Source organism: Parasteatoda tepidariorum, chromosome 3 (genome assembly GCF_982258835.1).
Source record: "Parasteatoda tepidariorum strain Cologne lab strain chromosome 3, Ptep-v5.0, whole genome shotgun sequence".
Lineage (NCBI taxonomy): Eukaryota > Metazoa > Arthropoda > Arachnida > Araneae > Theridiidae > Parasteatoda > Parasteatoda tepidariorum.
Window position 1 is genome coordinate 92,956,086 of NC_141757.1, and position 27,329 is coordinate 92,983,414.

General features: G+C 26.6%; 1 protein-coding gene across 1 annotated transcript; it reads left to right on the top strand.

Annotated features, from left to right (window-relative positions):
* The first annotated feature begins 77 nt into the window (after positions 1-77).
* Hap40 (Huntingtin-associated protein 40 kDa) lies at positions 78-27,329 on the top strand. The gene is made up of 11 exons (XM_043039091.3): positions 78-274; positions 7,827-7,873; positions 7,962-8,034; positions 11,766-12,057; positions 14,981-15,038; positions 16,371-16,430; positions 19,083-19,174; positions 22,460-22,532; positions 23,520-23,566; positions 25,582-25,637; positions 27,053-27,329. Exons 1-11 carry the CDS (start codon positions 213-215, stop codon positions 27,204-27,206), a joined length of 1,014 nt encoding a protein of 337 aa, XP_042895025.2. The 5' UTR covers positions 78-212; the 3' UTR covers positions 27,207-27,329.

Below are 27,329 nucleotides of genomic sequence, written 5' to 3' on the forward strand. Positions count from 1 at the left end.
TCCATAATGAAACATTATCTGTGTTAAAAACAAATTATTATAATTATTGAAGCCATTACGAAAAAATGAATAATAGCTCGTAAGAATGCATTGAATTGAACGAGGCGAAATGAAGAGAATATTTGTTTAGATTTGACTTGTTTTGTAATTTGTTAAATATCAAAAAAAATGTTACAGCCTTTAAAATATTTTCGTAAAATTTAATTTAGAGCATGGATTTCTATCACGGTGACTTTTTAACGCAATATAAAGCTATATCTGCAAAATTAAAAAAGTAGGGATTGATTTAGAACATCTTTCATGTTAATAGTGGAGCTTAATGCTAAATGCTACTTATAATCAATATTATGCTCTTTTATCATATGATTTTTAATTTTTATTGAAAAATTTTTGTTTTAAGAAGAAAAAAAAGCATGTAGATGTTTACCCGGGGGTGGCTACTAGTTTTACTTTTTAAGTTGTTCCTTTTCAATGATGTTTTTTTTTTTTTAAATCTCAAACTTTCTTACACATAAATATATTCGTTAACAAAAATGACTATCTGAAGGCCGAAATAATTGAATTACTTAATGTTTGAAGCATCTTGTTAAGTTGACTCAATTCCCCTTCAATTGTATCAAATATTGGTTAAGGCGAATTATAAATTCCAATGCAACTCATTACACCATATTGACTTTTGTGCTTTCTAAATATCAAAAATAAAAGATGTGTATATTTTTTAGACCGCTAAAGTAGTACTAACAAATAGCATTTTGAAAAAAGTTGGAGTTAAGACCTTTCAATTTATTAAGATAGTGAATGTAAATTTACTTTCTAGTTTTAAAGTAAATTATGTTGAATATTTTTTTATGAATTCGTTGTTTATTTTTTCTGTTTCTGTTGAAAATATAATATGTAAAAAATTTTAATTAGTATAAAAGCGTTATTACTTGATACTTTTGTAAAAAAAATTTTACTGTTAATAATTAACTTTTTGATGCTCTCAATTTATACCAATAATATCAAATCGATGTATTATATTTTCGCAGTTATTGATATTGATTTTCATCTGGATATCTCGATGTATTTCAAATAATATGGAATATTTGAACTGTGCATTTGAGTATTTACTTTTTAAAACAATGATTATATTGAATTTTCATCAGTTATTGCTATTGATTTCTCTATAGTTTTCAAATCTGATATTTTTTATACAATATTATTTATTACAGCAACGTAATCTTGCAATGAAACAAATACTTTTACGGCAGTTACTACTATGGATTTCATGATTTATAATTATTTTTTTTATTGTGATGATTATTTACAAAATGTGAAAAAGGAAATAATTTATTTGTCCCCTCTGCATTAATATGTGAGAATATCACCCATAATATTTGAATAAGAAATTATTAAATGTTTAATTAATTAAAATTATATATAGTTTTTTTATTTATTTATTTTTGTAAGCTTTTGTTATTTTGAATCAGTAACATATATGTTTGTTATTATTAAAAGTATCTTACCGAAAGATATTAGTACTAAAAGGTTTTGTTGCAGACTGCTCGAAAAAATTCTTAAAAATTCAATACCGCGATTTGTATTTTCGTGCTTTTAAAATCCAATATCGTGATTCTTATTCACGCGATTTTAAAATTCAATATCGTGATTCTTATTCACGCTATTTTAAAATCCAACATCGCGATTCTCATTCACCCTATTTTAAAATCGAACATCGCGATTCTTATTCACGCACTCTTAAAATCCAACGTCGCGATTCTTATTCACCCTATTTTAAAATCCAACATCGCGATTTTAAAATCCGATATCGCCTTATTCACGCGATTTTAAAATCCGGCATCGCGATTCTTTTTCATGCGATTTTGAAATCCAACATCGCGATCCTTAATCTAAGGCCTCTAAAAATTTTGTGAGAAATGAACTTTCTTGTCCTATCAACACTGATGATCAAAAGTCTGCAAAACGCAGTCTACAGATCAGTCATGTTAATAAAAGACCATCGAAAAAACAAAGAACTGATGAGAAAGTCCATAAAGGTCCTTTAACCAATAAAGAAATGCTTTTTAAAATGATGTGATACATAAAATCGTGCTTATGCATAATTACTCGAAGTTATCTAAATTATTTTAAAAAAATTATTTTAATCAAGATTTTATTTAAGAACATTTTATTATGAACTACCATTTATTTATATTTATTTGAATAGATAATAATGTAATCATTATCAGATTGGCTATTGAATTCATATCATTTTTTCTTTTGCACGTTTAATGCTACAGTTATAAACTTCCTCTTTTTTGTGTTTTTGCCAATCACATCCCTGACTAGAAAGTGTAGAGGAAACGCTAATAATAAATTATGATTTCCCAATGTTGGCTATAGATAGATTTTTAAAAAAACAGTCCACGCATTGAACACTAAAAGAACTACATTACGGAAATAGCCTGATAATATTCTCTTGCACTGATTGTCTTCCACCAGAAAAATGAATCACAGATGAGACACATATAATATCAACTTCTCTGTTTTATGTAATTTTAATATTTTATGGCATTATAGTATATAAATTCAAATATCTTTTTTTCTGAAAACAAAAAAAATTTAAAAACTTTGCTGTAAACTGTTAAAAATTTGCAAAAGGGCCTGAAACTCAATATATATATGTGTATGTGCATATATAAATAAAGAAAACAGGAGAAAAAATCTATATATATATATTTAAGAAAAAAACTATTAAGAAAAACTGTTATTATAAAAAAAAGGAAAACTATTAATGAATAAAATGTTTTTATATATTAAAAAAATTTTTTTTAAATTTTAAAAGCCAGAAAACAAAATAAGGAAGAGGTATAATCATAGAGTTGATATAGTAGGTAGAGGAACCAAGTCCGCTTTATTCCTTCCGAAAAGACACGCCACAGATAGCAAGCAAAGAGTTACAATCACGTGATGGAAAGAGTGCAATACTTGGCGCAGTATCACAAATGTTGGCGCACTAAGTTTTTAAACAGCTTTATTTCGATATTACTGATGCGCAAATAATCGGAGCATTTGAAAGACAAGTTTTTAAACAGCTTTATTTCGATATTACCGATGAGCAAATAATCGGAGCATTTGAAAGAGAGAAAAAAAATATTTTCGTTAATCATATTTCTTTAATATTATTAAATGGGTTTTTAAAACATGAGGAGTTTTTTTTCTCTTAACAAATAATTTTTAATTAAAGTACTGCCTTTATTTAAAAAAATTCAGTAGTTCTCGTCTGTACCCTTAACACTATTCCTTAAAATTTATTCATTATATAAAAATAAAAAACGATATTCTGCATCACTTATATTTATTACTATATTCAGAAATTTTTTTTTTAAATGTTTTTATTGCAAAGACCTATTTTTTAAAAAAAAAAATACTAATATATATTGTAATAACTATTGTTATTTTTTTAAAAAAAAATAATAACTTCGATACAAAAATCAGGATTTTTTTTAAATCTACCAGGGCTTAAAATGTGAATTTGAAAATGTTGCCCTTCTTTTTTAATGAAACACAAGTTCGTTTAAAAAATTAATTTAATCTTTACGTTTTAAAAGTTTTATCACTGTTAGATAAAACAAATTGTAAAATTAAACAGATTGTCTGAAAAAAGTTCGATGCTTAGAAATAACGTTAATGTTGCAACACTTTTATCATTTTTATTTATGCTCACCAAGAGACTGCTCGAGAGGTAATATCAAATTTCGGGAAAAATAGCTTCGGGGAAAATAAAACCCGTTTTTAGTAGAACAGATTAGTTAGAAAACATATTTTTGATTAAATTTAATTACGTTTAGAATTTTATTTATATATTGAATACATTAAATTATTTATACAATAAAGATTATTTACATTATTAATTTAGAATTTTGAGTTCTTTTTTTCCTGACACTTAAAATAGATATTTTCAAAAATAAACTGCTGTTGCATTTTAACTTAATACTCAACAATTTGTCTAAATATGAAATAAAATATTTATTCTAATATAAAAGTTTTCAGCTCCGAATAGAGAAAAATATAAGATTAAAAGCATTAAACTAATCAAAGAAAATAATAAAAGAGTTTAATTAGAAATTTTACTTTGTATTTCATGTACAATCTAATTCCATAAATTACTAGGAAGTTTAAATTGTACACACAAAGAGACTAGTAGAAAAGCTTTCGAAATTTAAACAGAAAATACTTAAATAAAAGAGAAAGCAATTAGAATTTTTACTTTGTACTAAATGTAGATTGAAACTAATGACGAACTTATAATTAAAATATCTTACTTTTATTTGTGATAGAAATTGCAATTTATGCAACTTTTTATGAGGTAAATTTATGCAACTATTATAGGTCAATGTATATTTAATAATTTTTATGCAAAAAACCAGTATCTTAAAAAGTAGCAGTTAAAAATATTTTACTTTACAAATAAAAGAACCATAATCATTTTATGGACATTAAGAAAATTACAATGCCCATCCATAAAAAATGTAATTTTCTTAAAAATAGTAAGTGCATTTAAAACTATATCTTTTAGCCAGCTGCAAATTAAATATATACAATCTAGATAAAGGTAAAAACAGTTGAAATTTTACAAGAAAGGTTCACGATGCTAAATCTTTGCACCACAGCCAGCTGTTAGCCTTGGCCGTCTGAGCAGTTTATTCCATACCAATGCATAACATGCGCTAATTTACTGCACTGATTTACTCCTATACAACTTATCCACTTCTATGTTATGTTTTCTAAATTTGTTGCACTAAATCAAACTAATTCTACGCTTTAATATACTAGTAAAATAAAGTTATTTCCAATAAAGCAACTAATTTTAAATAAAAAGAAGATAAACAAGTACTTAATGATTATATTAAATATACCTTAATTTATTTTCTAAATAGTACATAATTTGTATTCATTTTATGAATAGTAACAGAATTATATAATTTTATTAAAAATTAACACTAAAACTACTATACACTATTTTATATTTAAATACTAAAAATATTTCATAGAATTTAATTATTCATCAAACATATAAGAATATACAAATAATTTGGTTTTTAAGCATTCCTATGTAATTTAAAAAACACAACTTCTTATGTACCATATTTTTTATTTAAATATATATATTTAAAGGAAACATTTTAGAACAAGATAAATATTGGGTTTTAGTAATCAAGAGGTAAAGATATACAAAATCTTCAGAATATTCAGAAATGATATCGACATTTAAAGAGAACTAAAACAAAACCGAAAGTTTACTCAACTGTTCCTTGGCGCTAAAGTATCTCGCCAAGGAAGCCAACAAAGCTTTGCAGCTATTTCAGCTAAAAATAGAATATATATTGAAATATACTTAAACATTATAAGTTTAAAGTTTAAGAAACAATAAAAACTTATGTTAAATGCAAAAAAAGTGAGCAAAAACGACCGTAATTGATTATTAAAGCAAATAAAATATGATTATCAGAGCATGACTGAGTATCGGAAAAATTTTAAAATCAATTTTAAAATAGAAAAAGTGAAAAAAAATGTCGCCCTTTCTTGTAAAAAGTTATCGGACAGTCCCTAGAAAACTTCTCCGTGCAGCAAAATGCTCAAGACTTTTGTACCATTCTTATTTCTGAATTAAAAAGACAGACAGTTAATTGCATCAGACGATCGCAATGCTAAACGAATGGACGGGAATCGAAGCGGTCTCAGTGAACGGCAAGTTTGGGCTACAGTCACGTGACTTTATCTTGTCCACGGGTCGGGGGTTATTCTACTCTCTCTACCCAGTATTTCAACTCTATGGGTATAATCTCTCGTCAGCTCACATGATTATATCCGCATGAAGGGGCTTTTGCGGATATAATCTTTTGCAGATAAAATCAAAAGCTGATGATGAGATTATATATTTGCCTTATTCTGTTTTTGCTGTCTTTTTAATTTTTCTTTAAATTTTTGTATTTTGAAAACATTTTATTTATTAATAATTTTTCTTCTTCTCTGTAATATATTTTTTCCTTGTTTTCTTATTTTTAGGATTTAGAAATAAATAAATGAAGTGGAAGAAGCAGATAAGTGTTATTTTTAGAGGCATTTATTAATCAGAGAAAATAGTATGAAGTGATCTCACCAATATATTGTTTCCACTTTAAATTTAACATAACTAAACCACATTAGTTTTAAGTATGCTGGCATGATTTTTTATATCAAATTACTAAGTCGTAAATGAAAAAAGGCAAATAATTAATAGCTTTGCCTTCTAAAATATCTATAATAAAATATTTTAGATACTCCTTTTTTTCATCTTATCCTGATCAAGTCAAGTGTTTCTCTTCTTAACTCTGTAGTTGCATTTTCAGCTGGCAGTAGATCAGCACTTATGGTATTTTTTACAACAGTTGATAACTCTTGAATTAATAATTAAATTTTAATTATTTTATCCCATCGTACTCCTTGTACATTTTTACAGGCATTTTCCTTAGTTTATAAGTCTTAACACACAAGCTTATAATACTTTTCAACAAATTAAAATTTCAAAGTTCATTAACAAAAATGGCAAAATTTCAAGTTTCCAATTGCATTCCTGTGGCCTGCACAGCATTGCACATTTTACTTTTTGCTTCAAATTCAACAGTTAATAATTTTGAACTAATAATCTAACGTTGATTTTCTTTCAATCCCTCATACTTCATATACATTTTTCTACACACGTACTGAAATTTGAAATTTCTAAGTCTTATACTTTCAGCGCAGCAAACAAAGTTGAACACTCAAAACTGCAGCGGCAAGTACGATCAAATGCTTTATTGAGTAAAATTATTTTATTTTTAATACTTACAAACCCATAAGGGCCGCACTACCTTCAATAGCTTAGGATACCGCTGTGCTTAATTCTGGTCGTTGACAAATGTTTACTATTTAAACATTTTCTACTGTGGCACACTCTGCCCCATATTATAATTAGTGCAAACAGAATCTACTTTGTCAATAGCTGACGGAGAATTAAGATTAATTTGAGTATCAAAATGCATTATTGTTTTTCCTTGATGCAAGTGTTTGATCAGTCCTAGTCAACTCAAATATAACTCTTTTCTAACTTTGAAATTCTTTGTTATGTCTATCAATAGAATATTAATATGCATATTAATAGATGGATGGAGAAGTTGAGAATTCATATTTTAAATAGGTACCTGCTTGTAGTAAAAGGGGACCTTGAAATCCATAGTTTCCTAAGTCTTGCAGAATTGCTGAATAAATTTCAAAACCTGTAAATTTAACCCTGCTTACATGACTGCCACTTTTAGTTTGCCAAATAAAGGTAAAAAAAAATCTGGGTGTACAAACATTTATCAAAAAATGCCAGAGAGTTTGCAAAACATTGCATATCTCCATGCAACATGATTTTTTTTTCTCGATCTATTGCAGAATTAGAAGGTTCAAGGTATTTCGAGCAAATTTAGTCATGTTCACAACCAACTGTAGCTTGTATCAGCTTCTCTTGTAAGCATGTGCAATTTATTTATCTCAAGATGGCCCTCACCATATGAAGAAATGCATGTGGAAACAGGAAATAAAATTAGTTATGGTAAAATTAGTTAGTTTTTTATGGTAAAGGGTTAAACGGTGAGTGAAATTTAAGTTGCACACAGTATATTTTGACCCATATATAGAATGAAATTAGATTTTTTCCTTTTAAATTAAGGTATGAAGACTTATTCCAATATTAAATCAGTTTAAATGTAATGTATATTTTTAAATTTTTTTTTTTTTTTGTAATTATAATAAATTTTATTTAATCATGTTTAAAATTTCAGACGCTTCCTACGAAAACCTAATGTTGCTGAAGCAAGCTCCCAATTTGGTAAATATTTCCAGTTTTACTTTTTAATTTTTTTAAACTTTGTGGTCTGTATTCTATTTTAATAATCATCTTTTATATTTTGATGTAGCTTCATTAGCTAAAGAACTAGAAAATCAAGAATGTCCCCATTATGCTGCATTTTGTTGTCTTGCAGTTGCCAGGTGATTATTTAAAATAACTATTATGTATTATCAGCTGTGAAATAAATTAAAGGGTTTTATATTGTTATAAGTTTTTGGTAATTTATCACACCCTACCTTCCCTACGATGCCAATCAGTATATTTCTCTCGCATTTACTTTAAATAATATCTAATTATTAGAGACTGATAAATATTTTTTTCTCTTTTCCACATTTTTGAATTTTTTATCTCCTCATGATTTTAATTATATTTATGGATTAAAACAGTTAAATTTTGAGGCTTTTTAATATTTTACTATACTAATCATTAACTTTTTATTACTCCTCTTTTTTCTTTTTTTAAAGAGAAAAATGGGAATAGTGAAAATAATCCAATTTCATAGAGGAAAATAAAAAAAGGCTTCAGGGCTGTAATAAATTGTGTGTGATCTATTTTTATTTTCTACATTTAGCATAAATGTTTCGTTTTTTTTTTTAAAGAAAAAATAACTATTTTTATTAAAATTTCGAGAAAAAAGTTTTTTTTTTTGTTACTGCAAGTTTAATTGAAATAAAATTTCATTAAAATATATTCTTTTATTGCCCAAAAGACCTGTTATTTTTCTGTGCTCGTAAAATCTGTTGGTCACACAGGCAGAGAAAAAAATACTATTAGTTTCGGGGAAGGTGCCACATGTTCTTTGCTAAATCTTCAATGCAAAGCGTGGAAATATGCTCTCTAGAAAAATTAAAAGTATTTCTGCATATCAGCATATAAAAAATTTTTGATACTTAAATTGTCCTTCTAGGAAAGTAGATAGTTATAGTTCTGCACAAAACATAAATTGTTCTGCAGGAGCTTGATCTTTCTGTGACGTTCTTCATAATGGAGCCCTTTCTACTTTAGGGAAATTAACTTAATGTTATATTTTCTTGTACAATTGCCATGGTGTGAATTGCTATTTTTAAATCCTCTATATAAAACTACTGAATAAGAAGAGGGAAAACATTTTCATGGTTTGAAATCATAAAAGTGTCTATAGAGGAAATTTATGAATATGAGAAGATTTTGCAACCTTAGTTAAATGTTGATAAGCTTGTAAAATAAAAACAAACGTTCATGGCAAAAAAATATTGATTTTAAAAGTCTCATCTCGTTTATTACTTTTTTCTTATGTAGTTTATTTGAGGATTTAAATAATTTCTGTGTTTTTCTCTCAATTGGAAGAAATTTACTTTTTGTAAATGTAAGAATGTTAAAAATTGGGTTTTTAGTGATTTTTTTACAACTGTGCAAACACTTGCATTAAGGAAAAATGGAAGAAAAATTATTTTCGGAATAAATTGTTGCATAATGCTCTAATGGGTGTTGAAGTAACATTGTATATAAGGAATGGTGAGTGGTACTTAATTTAATTTAGTATTAAAATTACAGGGTGGAATAATCTGAAAAATATGTACAAAGTGCCAAGCAGATAACTTACTGATTTCAAAATTAAAAATCTCAATAACATAAGATGATAAAAAGAATGAAACAAATTACAGGGAAACCTGTGTATAACAATACTGTCTATAACGATAAACCTGTCTATAGCGATATTTCCTTGAGGTCCCGGTGAAATTCCTATTTACTCAATGTATTTTTAACCTGTTTATAGCGATAACCACTTTTCAGTTAAACATGTCTACAACGATAATTTTTCCTCTTTTGATAGTTGATAGTTCCATTCCGATTTTTCTACCGTTGGAAAACGACTCCCCATCGAGCTTAAATATGAGATAACAAAATTTTTTTTTTTCATCTCCTTTGTATGTAATATTCTTTCGTTGTTTCTGAGAAAAAATGCCACTTTTAGGGGAAATTAGAGCAGTAGAAATGGGTGAAGGGGTATTGTAGGAGGGAGCTTCGTCAGAAATGCTGATGAAACTGGCTTATTTTATCAGCTCATGCCAGATAAAACAATGGCATTTAAGGGAGAAAATTGTAAAGGCGGTAAAAAATCAAAACAGAGGTTAACTGTTCTACTTTGTGCAAACTGTACTGGAACAGATAAACTGAAGCCGTTCGTTATAGGCAAATACGCTAAACCTAGATGTTTTAAGAATGTGAAAAGTTTACCAGTTGACTACAAGGCAAACAAAAGAGCCTGTATGACAGAAGAAATATTTAACAACTGGCTGCTTGATGTGGATAAGGAGATGAAAAGAAAAAAGAAGAAAATAGCTCTCTTAGTTGACAACTGCACTCCTAACAACAATCCTCCAAGTTTGAAAAATATAAAATTGTTTTATTTTCCCCCAAATTGCACGTTGAGTCTACAGCCATTAGATTTGGGAATAATAAAATGTTTCAAAGGATACTATCAAACAAGATTAATTCAGAACGTTGTTTATAATCTGGATAATAAACTCCCAAATCCTTATGCAGTTGATGTGAAAAATGCATGTGATTGGATTTCCGGAGGGTGGAATTCATTGACACAATCCACCATCCAAAATTGTTGGAAGAAAGCTTCTTTCTTTGAGGATAAAAGCAACGGAAACGCAGAAACTGAGCTTACTGAAATCACTGATAAAGAAGAAAAATGTTTGGCAGGCTTCAATTCGATTGTCAGTGATTTCCAAAGATCATCTAATACATCATTTCTATTTAACGCAGATGAATTTTTAAATTTAGATAATGATGTGTTGGTTTTCAGTGGTGCAAGTGATGAAGAGATTTTAGCAGAAGTTATCCCGGGTGATCAAAGTGATGAGGAAGAAGCAGCTGACTGTTCTCAAAACAGGACTCAAATTTCACCCGAGAATGCCATATTGCTAATTAACACTTTGCAAGATTTTGTTGCAACATTACCAAATATAACTGATGTTCATTTGAATTCATTAGATGGACTGAAATCTATGAGCATGGAAATGGCAATTGCTTCCAAAAATAACCAAACAAAACTAACCGATTATTTTTCTAAATAATTTCTGTTTTGATTCATAAAATTGTAAGTAAATTTTTCTTGTGTGCTGTTTCATAATTCTAAGTCAAATTTTCATTTGGAGCCTATAAAAGAAGTTTAATTTATCATTAGTTTTAAACGTATACTTTTAAATTTCAAACCTGTCTATAACGATAACCTGCCTATAACAATATTTTATTTAGGTCCCTACAGTATCGTTATAGACAGGTTTTACTGTGTATAGTTATTGTGAAAACTGCAACAAAAAAAAAAAAATAGTTATACAGAAATTTTGGAATCTATTTACAAAAGTTACCAACAGATGATGCTACAAACATTAATGGCCAGAGCTATCAGTTCTGGTATTGAAATGTGAAATCAGGTTGTTGTGCCAGATTAGAAGATTTAAACCATGTATTCAGTTGAACTTACAGGTTAGATTGCTGTCCTATGGCATTAGTATTATATTAAAAACTCTGTACAGTATACAGCACCATCTGTTGGCAGTCTCACAACTAAATTCCTACATTTCTGTATAAAAGTTTTACAACTTTCACAATAAACAAACGGTTTGCTTCATTCAGCTAATCATCCTTTGTTTCCAAGATTTTTAATTTCAAAATTAGCTATTCCTCTGCTAAATATCCTTTATATGTCTTTGTCCTTAATTTTTTTTATTTTTTAAGAAGATATTTAATATTTAATTAAAAATTATGCATTCAATCTTAATTTGAAATTTAAATCAGGAGCTTAGTTTTTAATTTCAGATAGTAGATTTTATTGCTTCTTAAATTCATCGAAATAAAAAATTATATCTTTTTACAGATGTGAACGTAGTGTTGGAAACTCAATAAATGAGTCTGAAAATTTGCTGCATGCAGCTCGATTATTCTTGGAGTATGAAACTCTGAGTCATGAACTGGAATGTCCTAGTCATAGTGAACACCTTCAAGCAGCCATTCATGCTTATCGTGAATGCATCAAAGTTTATTTAGAGAGTGACCAAACAGCTTTAGCTGCTGTTCTTTGTCTTGAAGTTGGCCAGGCTCTTAGACACTTGGGAAGAGTTAGTGAATCGATTCCATTTTTCATGTCAGCTGCTAAGCTTCATCGAAATGTAAACAAGTATTTTGTGTGATTATATATTGTATCATTTGTACTTAATTACCAAGTTTAAATCTGTAAATGTTTTTCAAATGATGGAAATAAGGGATGGTTAGTTTCTTCCGCTGGGAAAAAAACAGCCTTGAAAGAAATAAGGTTTCTTTTAAAAAAATAATAATAATAAAACTGCAAAACAATTTTTAAACAGTGTATAATCGCCATTTTTATCTAGTTTTAATAATAGTGTTAATTTCCAGGCTATTTATTTCATTGCATTAGATATTAAAAACATAATTAATATTTAAAATCACTGAAAATGCAATGTTATTTGTATAACTGATATTAATGAATATTTAACCAAATGAGACAAATATTAACAAGTTGCCTAATATTACAAAATGAAATAATTGTAATAATAATCGGAATTAAACTTGCAAACACAAATAATCCCACCTTGGAGAAATTGTTAGCTATAATATGTATTAATTATCTTTCAAGCAGTCTATGTAGTCAACTAAAAAATATATAAGTATACCTAGTTTATCTAGATTTAGGTAAATAAAAATTTATTAATATAATTGAGGGTATATAAGTTTTAAAATCCCGTACAAAACTAAAATGATATGAAACCAATGATTTTTAAAAAAATGCAAAACATTTTTAAATTTCTTGTGCAATATCAACTTTTATTTGCTTCATTTTAAGTTATTCTTAAAATTCTTATTCAAACAATAGTTTTTCTGTTTACTTTTATAATATATAGAATCACAACGTATTAAATTTTAATGCAATGTATTAAGACTCTTAGTGAGCCACAAAGTTGATGTCTGTTAATGCTTAGTTAATAACAAAGAAATGAAATAAAAATTTATATTTATAATGCACTATATATATATTTTTACTTGACCAATTTGTTAGGAGTTATCAAATTAATGCATTCTTTATCCATATCAGCTGATTAACTCTGATAATTTTTCTAAGTTACCAGATTTATAAGGCTTGAAGCAATAAAGTGACAAGCCCCACTTTCTCTAAATATTGCACTTCTTTTTTTCAAACTGTTATTACAAATCTCAAGAATTTCTACTAACTTGGCAACACCATTATATGTTTTATCTTACATAAACATTTTATCTTATTGTCTATATCAAAGTCATAGTGTTTATCACTGAAATTGCTTTTTAAAAATTATCTTGGGACCAATTTAAAAATGCTGCCTATTGTTATATTCTCATCAATTGTAAAATCATTAGTTTACTAAGGATAAGAATTTATTATAAATTGTTGTTTTTTAATAATGCATTCTTTCTTCCAAGTTTCATGTTAGCAAATATTTTGTAATTAGTATTTGCCTTCTATGAATTATGTTGTGTTACGATTTTCCATACCACACTATTAAGTTTAATTTAAAGGTAATACATTTTAAAAATTTGTTGAGAATAAGGAAAAAAAACTATATACATAACATTGGTGGAGTATTCTTCAAAAACCATTTAATTGAGTTACCAATAACCTAGTTAATGAAAGTAATTAAATATATTTCTTTACTCATATCAGCTACTGATAGCAATAATTTTATTGTGCAATGTTTAAATTGTAAAAGACTAGCTAACATGTTAAATAAATTTATTCATGAAAGAATAAATTGTATGGCTTGTAATAATTAATTTATTACTCATTTCATAATAGTTGGATCAAGATGTAAGTAAGTCATGTGCTCTTACCAAGTTTAATTTTGTGGATGGTAATTGCACTAGATGTTAATTATTTGCTTAAAAAATATTTTTTTGTATTTTGATGAAATATTTTAAAAGTGATGAACTTAAATCCTTTTATTAAAATCTGAAATATTACTTCTTAAACCCTTTTGGTCAGCAAATATTCTTTAAAATATAACTAGTTTGTAATATTTTTAGTGATTGACTTTTAGTAAAATATTTATTTTAGTAATTTAAATTGAATGGTTTGACGAAGTGACCTCAAATATGCTAATTAGTTAGTACACACAGTATTGTAAGTTGCAAAATTAGACACAAAAACTTACTTTCCGCAAATAAACATGCCTTTATTTTCAAATGATTTGGATTCCTCAAAATATAAGAGGTAGTCACAATCTGATAATTATGGTCCCAATAATTTGATCAGGAGAGTGATCGAAAGCTTGGACCGTTCAATGTAAATTTCACTTTTTGTGTACTTAAAAAGCTTAACTTAATTTTGTGTGCAAAAGGTTAACTTAATTTTGTGTACTTAAACGATTAACTTAAAAAGTTCTTAGTATGTGGCAAACCACATACTAAGAACTTTTTAAGTTAATCGTAATATTTATTTTTTGAATTATTAAATATTATTTTTTTCATAATATTATATTTGGATAATCAAATATTATAACTGTTTGCAAAATATTTTCACTTACAATTTAGCATTAAGGGGTTTAATCTTTTAATCACTCGCCTGACTATACTATTGGCACCATATATCCAAGATTACAGCTCCCCCTTATATTTTGAGGGTCAGGAATCCAAATCTGTTGAGAAAAAAAAAATTATTATTATTCAGATAAGGTATATTTTTGTGGTCTGAGTTTGTAATTTTAAATATCATCTGCATTAGTTGGCAATAATTGTGGTCACCTCCTCAAGCCATTTAGATTAAGTCGTAACAATCTCTAGTTCAAATGTTATTCCGGGTGGCTTTTTTTACCATACATAAAGGTTACTTTTATTTGATACTTGTTTCTCAATGACATTTGTTTTATGCTAGATTATTCTTTAATGTGTATTCAAGTGAGAGAGAGAGTTCAACATTTTTCTGCCTCTCAAAGTATGCTTGTATCTTCAAAAACGATTTTTATAATTTTAAAATAATTTTTCTGAATATTAATTATATATTTTCTATTTAACTTTGCTTTACTTTTATTCATACTTTCTTTACAGTGTTCTTTAGATTATATTAATGATATGAAACAGATTGTGCAATGCCGCTTAAAACTAGGTTTGTAATTTTGAATTTAGTTCTGTTTGTTTTAAAATTGGTGTTGTAACTAAAAATTCTATCAAGACATAAACCTAGCTAGCTTGGTTTGTGGGCATGTAATACTATGTCACCATGAGACCATTTTCTAAAACCAGTTACATATATAATATATTTCTCTTGATAATTTTTTTTTACTTATATTACTTATCTGTATTTGACTTCATTAATCTTTTTATTAAATTCTTCTTTGGATTAAAAAAAAGTTGTATTATTAATATTAAAAATAATTATTTATATTTGAACAAGATAAAGTGAAATTAAAATAAAAATGTTGAGGATGTGTAATATTCAAAATTATTATGAAGTATAGCTGTTTTTGCACAGAAACACATACCAAAATATTAAAACAAAACAACAAAAATTCAACCTTTTATACTCAATTTATGCATATTGTTTGCTGGTTTTCAGAACTACTGATAATGCTGTATAATAGATTTAAACTTTTTTTCTGCCCCTTTAAATGGAACAGTAATTCATTATAAACGAAAAGTGCCTTATTCTTATATCAAAGCAAAACTGAGCAACAATCAATAAACCTTTTATTTAGAAGAAAGTTGCCAAACTTCTAATTCTTGAATAGATCACTTTGTAATATATTTAGAGTGGTAATGTAATTAAAGTTTTAGCCACTTAAGTTGCCATGATCTCCAAGTTGACTACAGTCCCACTGTAAATGAGAGCACCTTTTCTTCGCCTGTATTTGTTATTTACTGGGTGCTGTTAAAATACAAAAAGCTACCAAGCTAAGATATAGATTTTGATGACAATAGTATTTGGTAAACAAAAAATGATTACAGATTGATTCATTTCATCTAAAAACAAACAAGAAATGCAATTTTAATCTAAAGGAAATTTTTTATGTTATACAGTATAATTATGTTACAATATTTAGTGTCAAATTTTAGTTTAATTTAAACTGTTAATTTTCAGACTGATAATTTGAGTATTTCTATAAAAACAAGAAGCAAGCAGAATTTTTTAAAATATCAGAAATATTGTTTCAGATTTTGCTAATAACTAAATTCACAAACTGTGAAGAAAAGTTTGTCTAAAAATGAAGGACCTAGTTTTTAGAAGCTTTCCATACTCTCAATTAGAATCTGTTGAAATTTCAAAAATCAATAGTAAACACTGTTATTTTATTTATTTATTTTTTTCTGATACATTTCTGAAATTTACAATATGAATAAATTGATCTTTTTAATTTTGATATTTGAATAGTATTTAGTATTATATGTATCTTTAAATTTTTTCTCTGGTAAGCAAGTTTGTTGATATTTTTTTTCTCAGGAGATTTCCATGGTGCACTGAATGCTTGGACTGAAATTCAGGTTATTGCTGAACGAAAATGTAAGTTTCATTGATTCTCTTTTTAACTTATGTTTCAATTTTACTAATGAAAAATATTTATCACTATTTTCTTTTCTGTATCTATTTCAATATTTCTGTCTAATATAATGAAAAAAATTTATTAATCTTTTTTAATTCTGCATTTTTATGATATGAATAACAACAAAAAGGGGGGAAATTCTTTTTACTTCTTTGGGGGGAGTGGGGTGAAACCAGGTACCTGAAAACTGAGTATCCTGGTACTGCTTCTAGGTAAGAAAAAAATTACATAATCATCGTGTGTTGCTGTTGCTGAGTACATGGTATCTGTGTAGATAACTTTGTTTTACTGTGTCAACTTTTTAATGTTTTTTTTTTATTTTACTGTGTCAACTCTCTAATGTTCTTTCATTTTTAAACTATCAAATTCAATTATTTATTGCTCATTACAGTTATAAAATATCTTTTTACCCTAGCTTATTATATGTTTACTGATATCAATATGTATATAATAATCCTAACAAACAGTAAGCAGAGGTGATTGTGATCTGGATTTCTGGATTTTTCCCTAACTGCGTGCTGGAAGTTTCCAAAAATCTTAGGTCCAGAAGTTTCCAGAAATCGATCACATTTATGTATCAAAATTCTTGTATATTTTATTTAAAAATATTAGAACTAGAATTTATACTTGGCATCTTTCATTTGTAAATATTTTTTCTGGTAGAATAATAAATGTGATTAGAGATAGAAATAAACTTATACATAATTATTATTCATTTAAATTATGCAGTATATAATTTATTTAGAATTCACTGTTTTGAAAATATCAGTGATTTAAATTTATAAAGACATTATGTGTCTTTAATGATTTTACTCAGGAAATTTTTCGGATTTCTGAGTTGGACTCACAATCACCCCTCAATAAGGGTTCAGTGCACTTCTGTTTCGCTTTGTTAACCTCTGTTCTTGGTGTGAGACAAGGTATTACTTTCATCATATAAAGCTGATGTAGAATATCAGGGATATATATTTTCCCTAATATGTTGAACAGCTGCAGTGTTCTGTTCTACACCCGTCCATCAGATGTAATTGCTGAAAAATAAAGCCCCTAGATTGTTTAGCCATAATGCTGTGATTGTGAGCAGCGATTCCAAAGGTAGGAATTGTACTAAACTATCTAAACAACTGAAGCTTGGTTAAAGTCTGAAAGTCCTGTCAAACCCTCTGCCGTCATTCGCGTCACTGCACTACTTGGATAATGTCATGCTTGTTTTAATAGTGGTTACAGCAACAATGACATGTATGCTGAATGTGCTATGGAAGTTGATGGACCGCCAGAGTGTGTTGAAAGAACTGTTAATTAGGATTGCTATACTTCCTGGAAAATCAGAAAAATTTATGAAATCAGGAAATTTGGAAATTGTCCTAAAAATTAGGGAAATTTAAATTTTTCAGCCAAATCTTGAAAAGTCAGGAAGTATGATATGGCGAACACCGAGCATGCAATGTTTGCTCCAACAAATGTTGGTCCAATGTTTGCACCAACATTTCTCAAAAAACAAATTTCCTGTGCAGAAGCTTCTTTTTTCACGTTTGACATTAATTAAAATAAAATATGTAATATGATTTATAAATGGCAAATATAAATTTTTAGTGGTTCACAACTCTGTCAGTGCATTTTGCAACAATAGTTTAAAATTTTTTAAATATGTATCTAGAAAAGTCAGGGAATTTTATTTATCCAATTGAATACAAATCTTGATTAGTGTCATAGTGATGGTGCTGTTTTATTGCTTTTTTTGTCATTAAGTTTAAAACGAGTTGTGTAAATGAACTTTTAGTGCTATTGAGGATAACGCTCACCTGCATTTATGTTATCCTCTCTCCCTGTTTTTCTATTACCTTTATAAAGAAAAAGAAGTACATCAATGACTTTTCAGGAATGATGTTTTTTATTCAACTAAACAATAAATATTTTGAATAGATCCAGTTTCTGTATAGAATAGTTTAGCTCCAACTTGCCTTCATCTTAGCTACCCAGTCTTACCCCACTTTTTCCTACTTTGTTACTACATTCACTTGGTTATCGCAAAAGGAGTAAACATGCTGTTTTATTGCTTTTTTTGCAACATAATTTTTGTGCCTTACCTTTTGTACATAATGTTTATTTCTCTTTTCGTTACTACTTTTAACATTAAAAGTCTAGGCTTTATTTTAGGGGCTCTTGTACTTTAATTATTTTCTGAAAAGAATTAATAAATGAAAATAGGAATGAAGTGCTGACTAAAAAAAACAGAAAACATATATTATTTTGAAAATGTAAACAATAAGTTTTGAGAATGACAACTATAACAAATGCCTCAAGCTTTGATGATAAAATAAATTAAAAATACCATTTCAATTTCCCCCACTTGCACCATGTTTACTTAACTTTATGCTCCTAACCATTCATAAAATATCTCAATTATATTATGAATATATAATCTATGGTTTATATATATTTTTTATTGTATTGTTAACTTAGAAAATTTTATCTTTTCAATTTCAAATATGGAACTTCATTTTATTCTTTATAAATAATTTTTGGATACTGGAAAAAAAAATTTTGTTAATGCGAGATATTTATAAACCTATTTTATTAAAGTAAACCTTTTTTTTTATTTTCATTAACAGGTTTCAATGATAATGGAGATCGTATTGGAGCATATGCAAAAATTTTAAACGAAGCTGAAGTTACCAGGCTTTTATTACTTTTGTTGTTACAGGTAATATTCATAAGCTTTATTTGTTGTGATAGCCTACAATGTTGTACTAAAATAAAAATACTTTAAATTGCAACTGTCCTTTTTTATGGTATTGTTTATTTTTGTATTTATATGTACACAGAGCATGAAATTTCTACTTTCCATACATGAATAAATATTTAAGACTGTTTAGGTCGTATTTCATCTTTTTAATTGTAACTTAAAAGTTTTAGATTGAAAGTAGATGCAATGAAATTATCATTCCTTAAACTAGTGGCATATAAAAGGTATTTAAATCAAGCAACAACATTTTACATCTATTTTGAACAAAAAATGCTAAATCATCTACTTTTCACCTATTAAACCATTGTTTCTGGTAACATTGAAACCTTGTTTTGATTTTCTATTATTATCACAGTAAATATGTTTTGATTTTTCAATTTTACTTTCTGTTATGGTTCCAGTCACCAAAAAGTTCTTCAAAATTAATCTGCTAAAATTTTAAAAAAATTTTGTATTGTTCATGAAAGTAAAATAAAGGCGAGCAAATATTTTTGTCTGCCTTGCCTGTATATGTGCAGTATATTTCATGTCCCTTTTATATTGGTTTCATAACAGTGCAGTATTTTTCAACTAAATGCATCAGTTGCTGAAAGGAAATATCGAAAATAATACTGAAATGAAATAATTAATGTATTTTACATTTGGATAAAGGAAACTGAACTTCACTTTTGCTGTTTAGAAATTTTTGTCATAACTGATTGGTTTGTTATTTTATGCCTTTGTTATTATTATCATATAATTGCCTTATTGTATGCCATGTAATATTATACAGAATAAGTGCCACCTTTTTACTTTTTAAAACTTGATTACTTATTGATACAGATTGAAAATAAGGCAAAACATTTATATCATTGTAAAAAGCCATAATTAGTTAAGGATTTTAGAGATTATCTTATAAAATTTGTTGACTTTGAAATATTGTGTTCAAGTTGAAATATTCTATACAAAAAAAAAAATTATTATTCCTTTCTAAATTTATTGCTGAATATTAATAGGTAAAATAAAGGGTTGTTACGGATAAAAAGAAAATATCTTTAAGCTGAAATTAAAAATGAAATTAAAACTACTTTTAATGAGAATATACTTTTACCTTCACCTCATTGGAATAATGTAATTTTTTACTAATATTAAGTTTGCTATTATGAATCATAAAATTACCAAAAATATTAATGATGTCTATTCTTTGTTATCAGTATTGGAGAAAAAATTTATTAATCTATTTACAATTTGTAAACCTATTTAGTGTTTTACTGAGTTTGAAAACACAAAGAATAAGTTGCTTCTACAAAACATTTCATTTTTTCCTACCATAAAATAAATTTATTGAAACATGTGATAGTTTTATTGTTTTCAAAATTTAGAATTGCTTAGGAACTTTGATTTAATGTTTTATTTAAAAAATAAAAACAAGAATTAAAAAAAAGAAAATTTAAGTCAAAAAATTTATTTTTCAAATATATGGAACTAAAGCATTTACCACAAAATGCCTATAACATTCTCCTGTTCATAGTCTAGCTCTGGTATAGTTTTTTCCTCTCTTTCTGTAGATTTTTTTTGAGGGCTTGTTTTCTATTAAATAATTAAATTATTCATGTGGAGAAAAACTCATTTTACAAAAACAATGTTTATGATATTAAAATTAAGGCACAATAAAATATGCATTAGTTTTAGTATTCCAAAAATATTAGTCTTAAGGTGACCTTCGCTCAATATTCACTTTCCTCCCCCTCTTCACACTTTTGTGGGAAACAAAACCATCTTCAAACTGTTCTACAAATGCATTGATTCAGTTTTTAATGCAAATTTATAAATTACTTTGTTTTGTGTACTATTTTAATTTTTCTTTTTTCTCATCCTTTTTATATATATTTTTTATTTTTATTATTTTTTCTATTATTATTATTTTTCTTTTCTAAATTTTACATGCCCTTTTAGTTTGTATTTCTGTTTTTAAATCCTACATTGTTTGCTACAATACTTACGTCTATAAGCTTGGTGTTGTACTTTTCAGTGGTGCACAAGGAATCTTTTTGTTCTTGAAATAATAAAAGAAAAAATTTAAAAAAAGGTGACCTCATTTCTGGAATACGAAGGAACTCTTTTCAAAATTAATTTTTAAAAAAAATTATTCTATATAATTTTTATTTACTATTTCTTAATATCCAATTTTTTTATGTAACTTATTTGTTTCGACATATCATTCTTAATGTGATCTCATGAAATAACAATTGTATTGAAAGCATTCATAGAAGTTATTAAATAAAGATTAGGCTTAATTTCCAGTTCATACTAAATCAATGAAATTTCATTATTCAATAAAACTATCATTATTAACAAACAGTTTATTTATCAACAAACGCAAAGTGTTTCATTTCATAATTCTACTTTTATTAACTTACTTAAGATTTTCTTGTGTGAAACTTAGTCTGATGAGTCTTTCAATAAATAAAATTAAATAATTTTCTTTTCTTTTTTTTTAATTCTTTGCATAGTTATTTTAAGTCTAAGAAAACTTTAGCATTCATGTAGGTTACAGATATGATTCTTCATTTTGGTTGAAATAAATTTGGTAAACCAAGATAAATAAATTTTTTAGTTACAGGATATTTGGTTATGAGCTAGTATAATACACTTGCTTCAAATAAAATAAAGAAACTCAATCCAGAAATATATTTTAATCCCTACAAAAGGGAAGTTTGAAAATGTGTCTTCCCTCAGCTAGGGTGAATTCAATCAGATTGGAAATAAGCTTAGTCGAGAAATTAGCATTTCAAGTAATTGGTGACTCCTATTTACATTTATAATGCCAATTAATTGAAAAATTAGCGTTCTTTTTACATAAGTGTTTTTTATAATTTGTATTCTTGTAAATGTGTTGTCAATACAACTATGAAAAGACAATTTTGAAAAATCACTGCAACTGGAAAGAGAACACTAGAACATGGCAAACAAAAAACTCCTCTACGCTCACGTCTTGAAAGTAGGCATCTGTCTTTGAGCGTGTGAAACATGTCGACTGTTATTTCCAGTTTGTATATTTTTGAAGCGAATGTAGTTTTTAATCAAGTAATAATTGCTTTATAGTTTGATCATGTTCAGGTTACCAAATAATCAAGTAATTATTTAATTACTTCTCCATCTGTTTATATGCATTTTTGTATTTATATTTAACAAATGTACCAAAATATTTTTTAAAAATTTAAATTTTATTTTAATCATTAAAATACTTGTTTTTTTTTACAGCCCCCTTCATACAAAATGAATCCCGAACATACTAAATTGTTAGAACGATATTCTGATATAGATACTGAACCAGGTAAGATAACTTATAATTCTCTGGATTTCTATAATATTTATGTAAAACCTTTTATGTTTTCTAGCCGGGGAGTCGCAAATATTGATGATTGAGGTTCTATAATCACAAATTAAACTACTTTTGGAAAGGAATTGGGTGCTTTTAGGGATCTTTCACAAAATTCTGATTGCTAAACAACGAGAATCATTCACAAAAATCTTAGCATTTAAAAAAGGTTCTTCGTTTAGGCTTAGCAAAATTCTAAATTCTTATGCAAATGCACTTATCTTAAAGTATATATTTTATAGAAATTAAACATTAGTTTTTTATAAAAAATTTCATGAAATGCTAAATATTTTTTCACGAAACTCTAAAGGCAAGGCCCATATAAAAATTCCTGAATCGACCTCTGATTATGCAGAGTAAAAGAATACTGTTTGCTGATCAACTCCGACTAACAATAATACCTTAAAAAAATGTGTTGCAAACACATCAAGTTCTTTGTGAATTTATTTTCTTGGTTCATTCTTTCACCTGTTACTTTGACTTTTCAAATGTTTATTTGTATTGGGTTTATATGTTTATTCATTTTCATATAACTTGTTATTTTATTCTATGTTAAAATGCATGTGAAAGTTGAAAATATCTGAAAAGTTTGATTCTCCCTGTGTGTTACTGTTATTTGAACCATCTTATAACAATCTATTATAATTACAAAAAAACTTTAATAAAGAAGGAATTTAGCACGAATCTTAAGCACAGCAACTTTGGTATAAAATATGGCTTATCATCATATTACCCCAACCCTTTTACGTGCAATTACATTTTAAAAGTTATGTATAGAAGAGGTTTTTTTTATAAATTCATATTAGTTAACTTTTTTTTATTATCAACATTGATAACTAAAATAAAATATTTTATTTTTACATTGTTTTAACTTTATTAATCCTAATAATAAATGTCATTTTTTCACATGTCTGTGAAGCTGAAATAGATTTTATTTTTCAGTTGATTATATTGATGAAGATCTTTTCTATACTCTACAATCCTTAATGGTAAGTTAGTTTTACTTCAACTAAATCAAATAAATTTAAGTCATTGATAATTTTTTTTTTTTAGTTCAAACTGAAAATTTTATTATTATCATTGACCTTTTCATTATTCCTTATCATTTAAGCATATTTTTATAAAATATGTTCATTTGCTGATTTTACTTATTAGTTGAATATATTTCTTGAAATTCATATTGTATCATTATCATTAAAATAAAATATTAATGAATGTTTTTATAACTATTTTATAATATCAAATGAATAATTTAAATAGTAATAAAATAATAAAACTGTAATCTAATTAATAATTATTAATCAGCATGTAGTTCAACTAAGAATATATTTCTAAATTTATAAATTATCCCTTGATCTACAAACTCATATTTCTCCCTGAAACTATAAAATTTGAAAAAGTTGCTTACTATAGCTTGGTGTAATGAAAAAATATTGACAGTGTAATTTACTTAATGTTATTAGTGTGTTTTCAGAAATTATTTTTATTACAAAATATCATGTTTTTATTTATTGTACAAATATTAATTATAAAACATTACTTATCATATAGTAAAATTTTAATTCTATTTGTTACCATCATCGTCCTTCTTGCAATCAGTAGGCTATTTGTTTCGGCTTTTTCTACTAGTTAAATAATATCAAGATTAAAGTTTTTTTTTTTTAATGCTTGTTGTATATACTCTGGTTTTTTTTAATTAATATATTTTGTGATTTAGTTTTCTCCTTGTGTAATAGATAGTCCCAATTTATTTAAATCTGAGAGACAATTTATTTGTCAGCAAAATGAAGATGTAATTAATTTTAGTAGTAAGTAAAGTAAAATTTTTCATGTAAATTTTTATTTTTATCAATTTATTTTAAATGTGCTTAAAAAAAACTCATTTATTAAACCTATTTTCATAAGAATACAAAATGAATCGAGATATTAATATAAACTTTTATTTGTGCTGTCAAAATTAAAGATAGTTCAAAACCTGTACTAGAAGTAAAATTTCATTATAATTCATTATGCCTCATATTTTTCATTTAAAAAAAAAAGTTTATTGAATGTCTATACAAACAAATAATTTTCAGTATTCTCTTAAAACAACTCTCATACAGCTGTGAAATTCAGCAATTATAATTAAAATGTAAACTTTTGGTTTTGAAACAATAAAGATGTTAAATGGCAATTTCCAGTGAAAGGCAGATTCCACCACTTTTTACTTCTATTTAAAAAGAGAAATAATGTTTAGTACATATTTTCATGTAAATAAATTTTTTTGTGCATACATTGCTTGATGATGTATTATCTTTTAATAAATGAAAATTAAATTCTTTATTGCATAAAAGACATCCTTTTTAAATATACATACACGCATTATTTGTGAAGTTTCAACAGTGCTTATTATGGTTTGTTTTATTTCAACCATTTTTAAAATATTAATTACATTTTTATAGCAATTTAAATAGAACATTGTTAAGGTAACAAATAAGTTACTGATAAAATGAAAATAGATTTTTGCTAAGGTAAATACTTGATAATATTGACGTTAATACTTCTTATTTTTTTCCCCACTTTATTTTGTTCATTCATTAGTATGAGCCCTGATGCTTACATTGGATTTCTTTTCTTAAATAAATCAAAACATGAATAAAGGTTCAGAAATGGACATACTGTAACTTTGATTCAATAAAGAAGAACCTTCTTTGGAATCTAAACCAAAAAATACAGTCAAAAAGTAATGAGATAAACATGCAAAGTAGTTTAACCAGTGTTTGAAGAGGAACCTTTCCCTCTATCTATTTTGGTACCTTTATTTGTCCTTTTTTTATTATTTATATGTATTTACATTTTATTTATTTTTATACCAAAGTACAAAGTATATCCTATGCTCATTTGGATTACTTCTCTTACTCTAGATTTTCATAACTTTGCAAAATAATAAGTTTGCTATTTTTTAGGGTTTAATTTTAATAATTCTTATTATAACCTTTCGAATAAAATATTATAATTATTTCAGATGGCTGTGGATGAGAAAAATGAAAGTGCTCTTTTAAATTTAGAAGTTGAAATTTGGTATGTTTGAAATATAATATTTTATGTAACATTTTATTTAAAACTGAAACACTGTGTTATAATTGTTTTCAGCTTAAGTAATTCAAATACAATACAGACTTTCTTGTTATGTTACAAAGAATAATTATTAATAAAAATTATTTAAAATTTTGGTAGCATTTTTTTTTTATTATTATTATTATTTATCCATTACAACTTTTTTCCACTGTAATGTTAAAGTTTTTTTTTTTTTTTTTTTTTTTTTGGTATTAAAAAAAAAATTTTATATTTAGCTATCATTTATTATTTTTATGTATGAAATAAATTATAAAACTGTTTTTCTTTTAATTTATTTTATATTAAAAAAAAAATATGGTCGAACTGTATTTGTGAGCAGCTTTTTATCTAATTTTCTATCTTACGTGCATACATACATATTCCTCTTCACTCCAAATTGGAACATGGGGCTTCTATCACAGCTTTCCATCTCACTCTATTTGTGACCAGATATTTTACCTCTCTCCCTGTTTTTCCTATTGATTTAAATTCGGTTACAATCGTCCTTCGCCAAGTATTTTTAGGTCTTCCTCTTTTTCTATTGCCCTGTGGGTTCCAATCAAAAACTTGTTTTACTTTAAATATTTCAGATTTACGTCGAACATGCCCAATCCATTTCCCTTCATGTTTTTTAATTTCCATATTAATGGGTTTCTATTTTGCTTTTCTAAGGATTTCTACATTATAAATTTTATGGAACCACTTGATACCTAAGATTCTTCTTAAATAGTTGGTAATTAGTACTTGAAGTTTTTTCATGTTATTTTTATTGCAGTGTCACGTCCCAGATCCATATAGTAGGGCAGATTTAATGATAGTGTTGAAAATTTTCCAGAATTCGTTGAGAATAGCATAACCGCTTTGGGCTTCGTTTAATCTATTTAGTATATCTTCATCAGTTCATCATTCTTTGTTGTTAATTATACCTCCAAGATACGTAAAACTGCTTACCTCCTCTAGTTTATTATTTTCTAAGACTATGTCATTTAATTGTTTAGGATTAATTTTTTAAATTTTAGTTTTCTTTTGGTTGATAATAAGCTCCAATTTCTTTGCCTCTATATTAATAGATGTTTGTGTTTGTTTGCATGTCTTGAAGGGTGTTGGTCAGTAAAAGAGTATACAGTTAATTGGATTTTTTACTTTATTCACATTGATAACAGTCAGTGGAAGCTATTCCCAATCCCATATTAATTTTAAGTAATTTACAAGACTGTTAAAGTTTTTCGATGTCTTATCTTCAGTAATGTGATTGTTAATTTCATATGCTATTACTTGCTTTAAAAATATATCTCTAACACAAATCTATATTTATAGCGAATTATTATTTATATATGTATTGTATTTTGTAAGTTTTAAATTAAATTATTATTTTCTAGGCCTAAACTGAATGTTAATCAAGCTGACATATTGAATCGTGTAATTAACAAATATCGTAACATGCTGATTCTTCCATTGGATATTATTCCTTTTGAAGAACACAAAGCAGGCGATTCCACACTACAAAGCAGCGAGGATGCTTCTGCTTCCTGAATAGATGTCTTACTATTTGTTTGTGTTTGTTGCTAACTTGTTGTTTGTAACTTGTTTGTATAAATATTTCTTCCAATGTTGCTCAAACCCAATGAAAATTGTATAAACGATTTATCAGTCTTA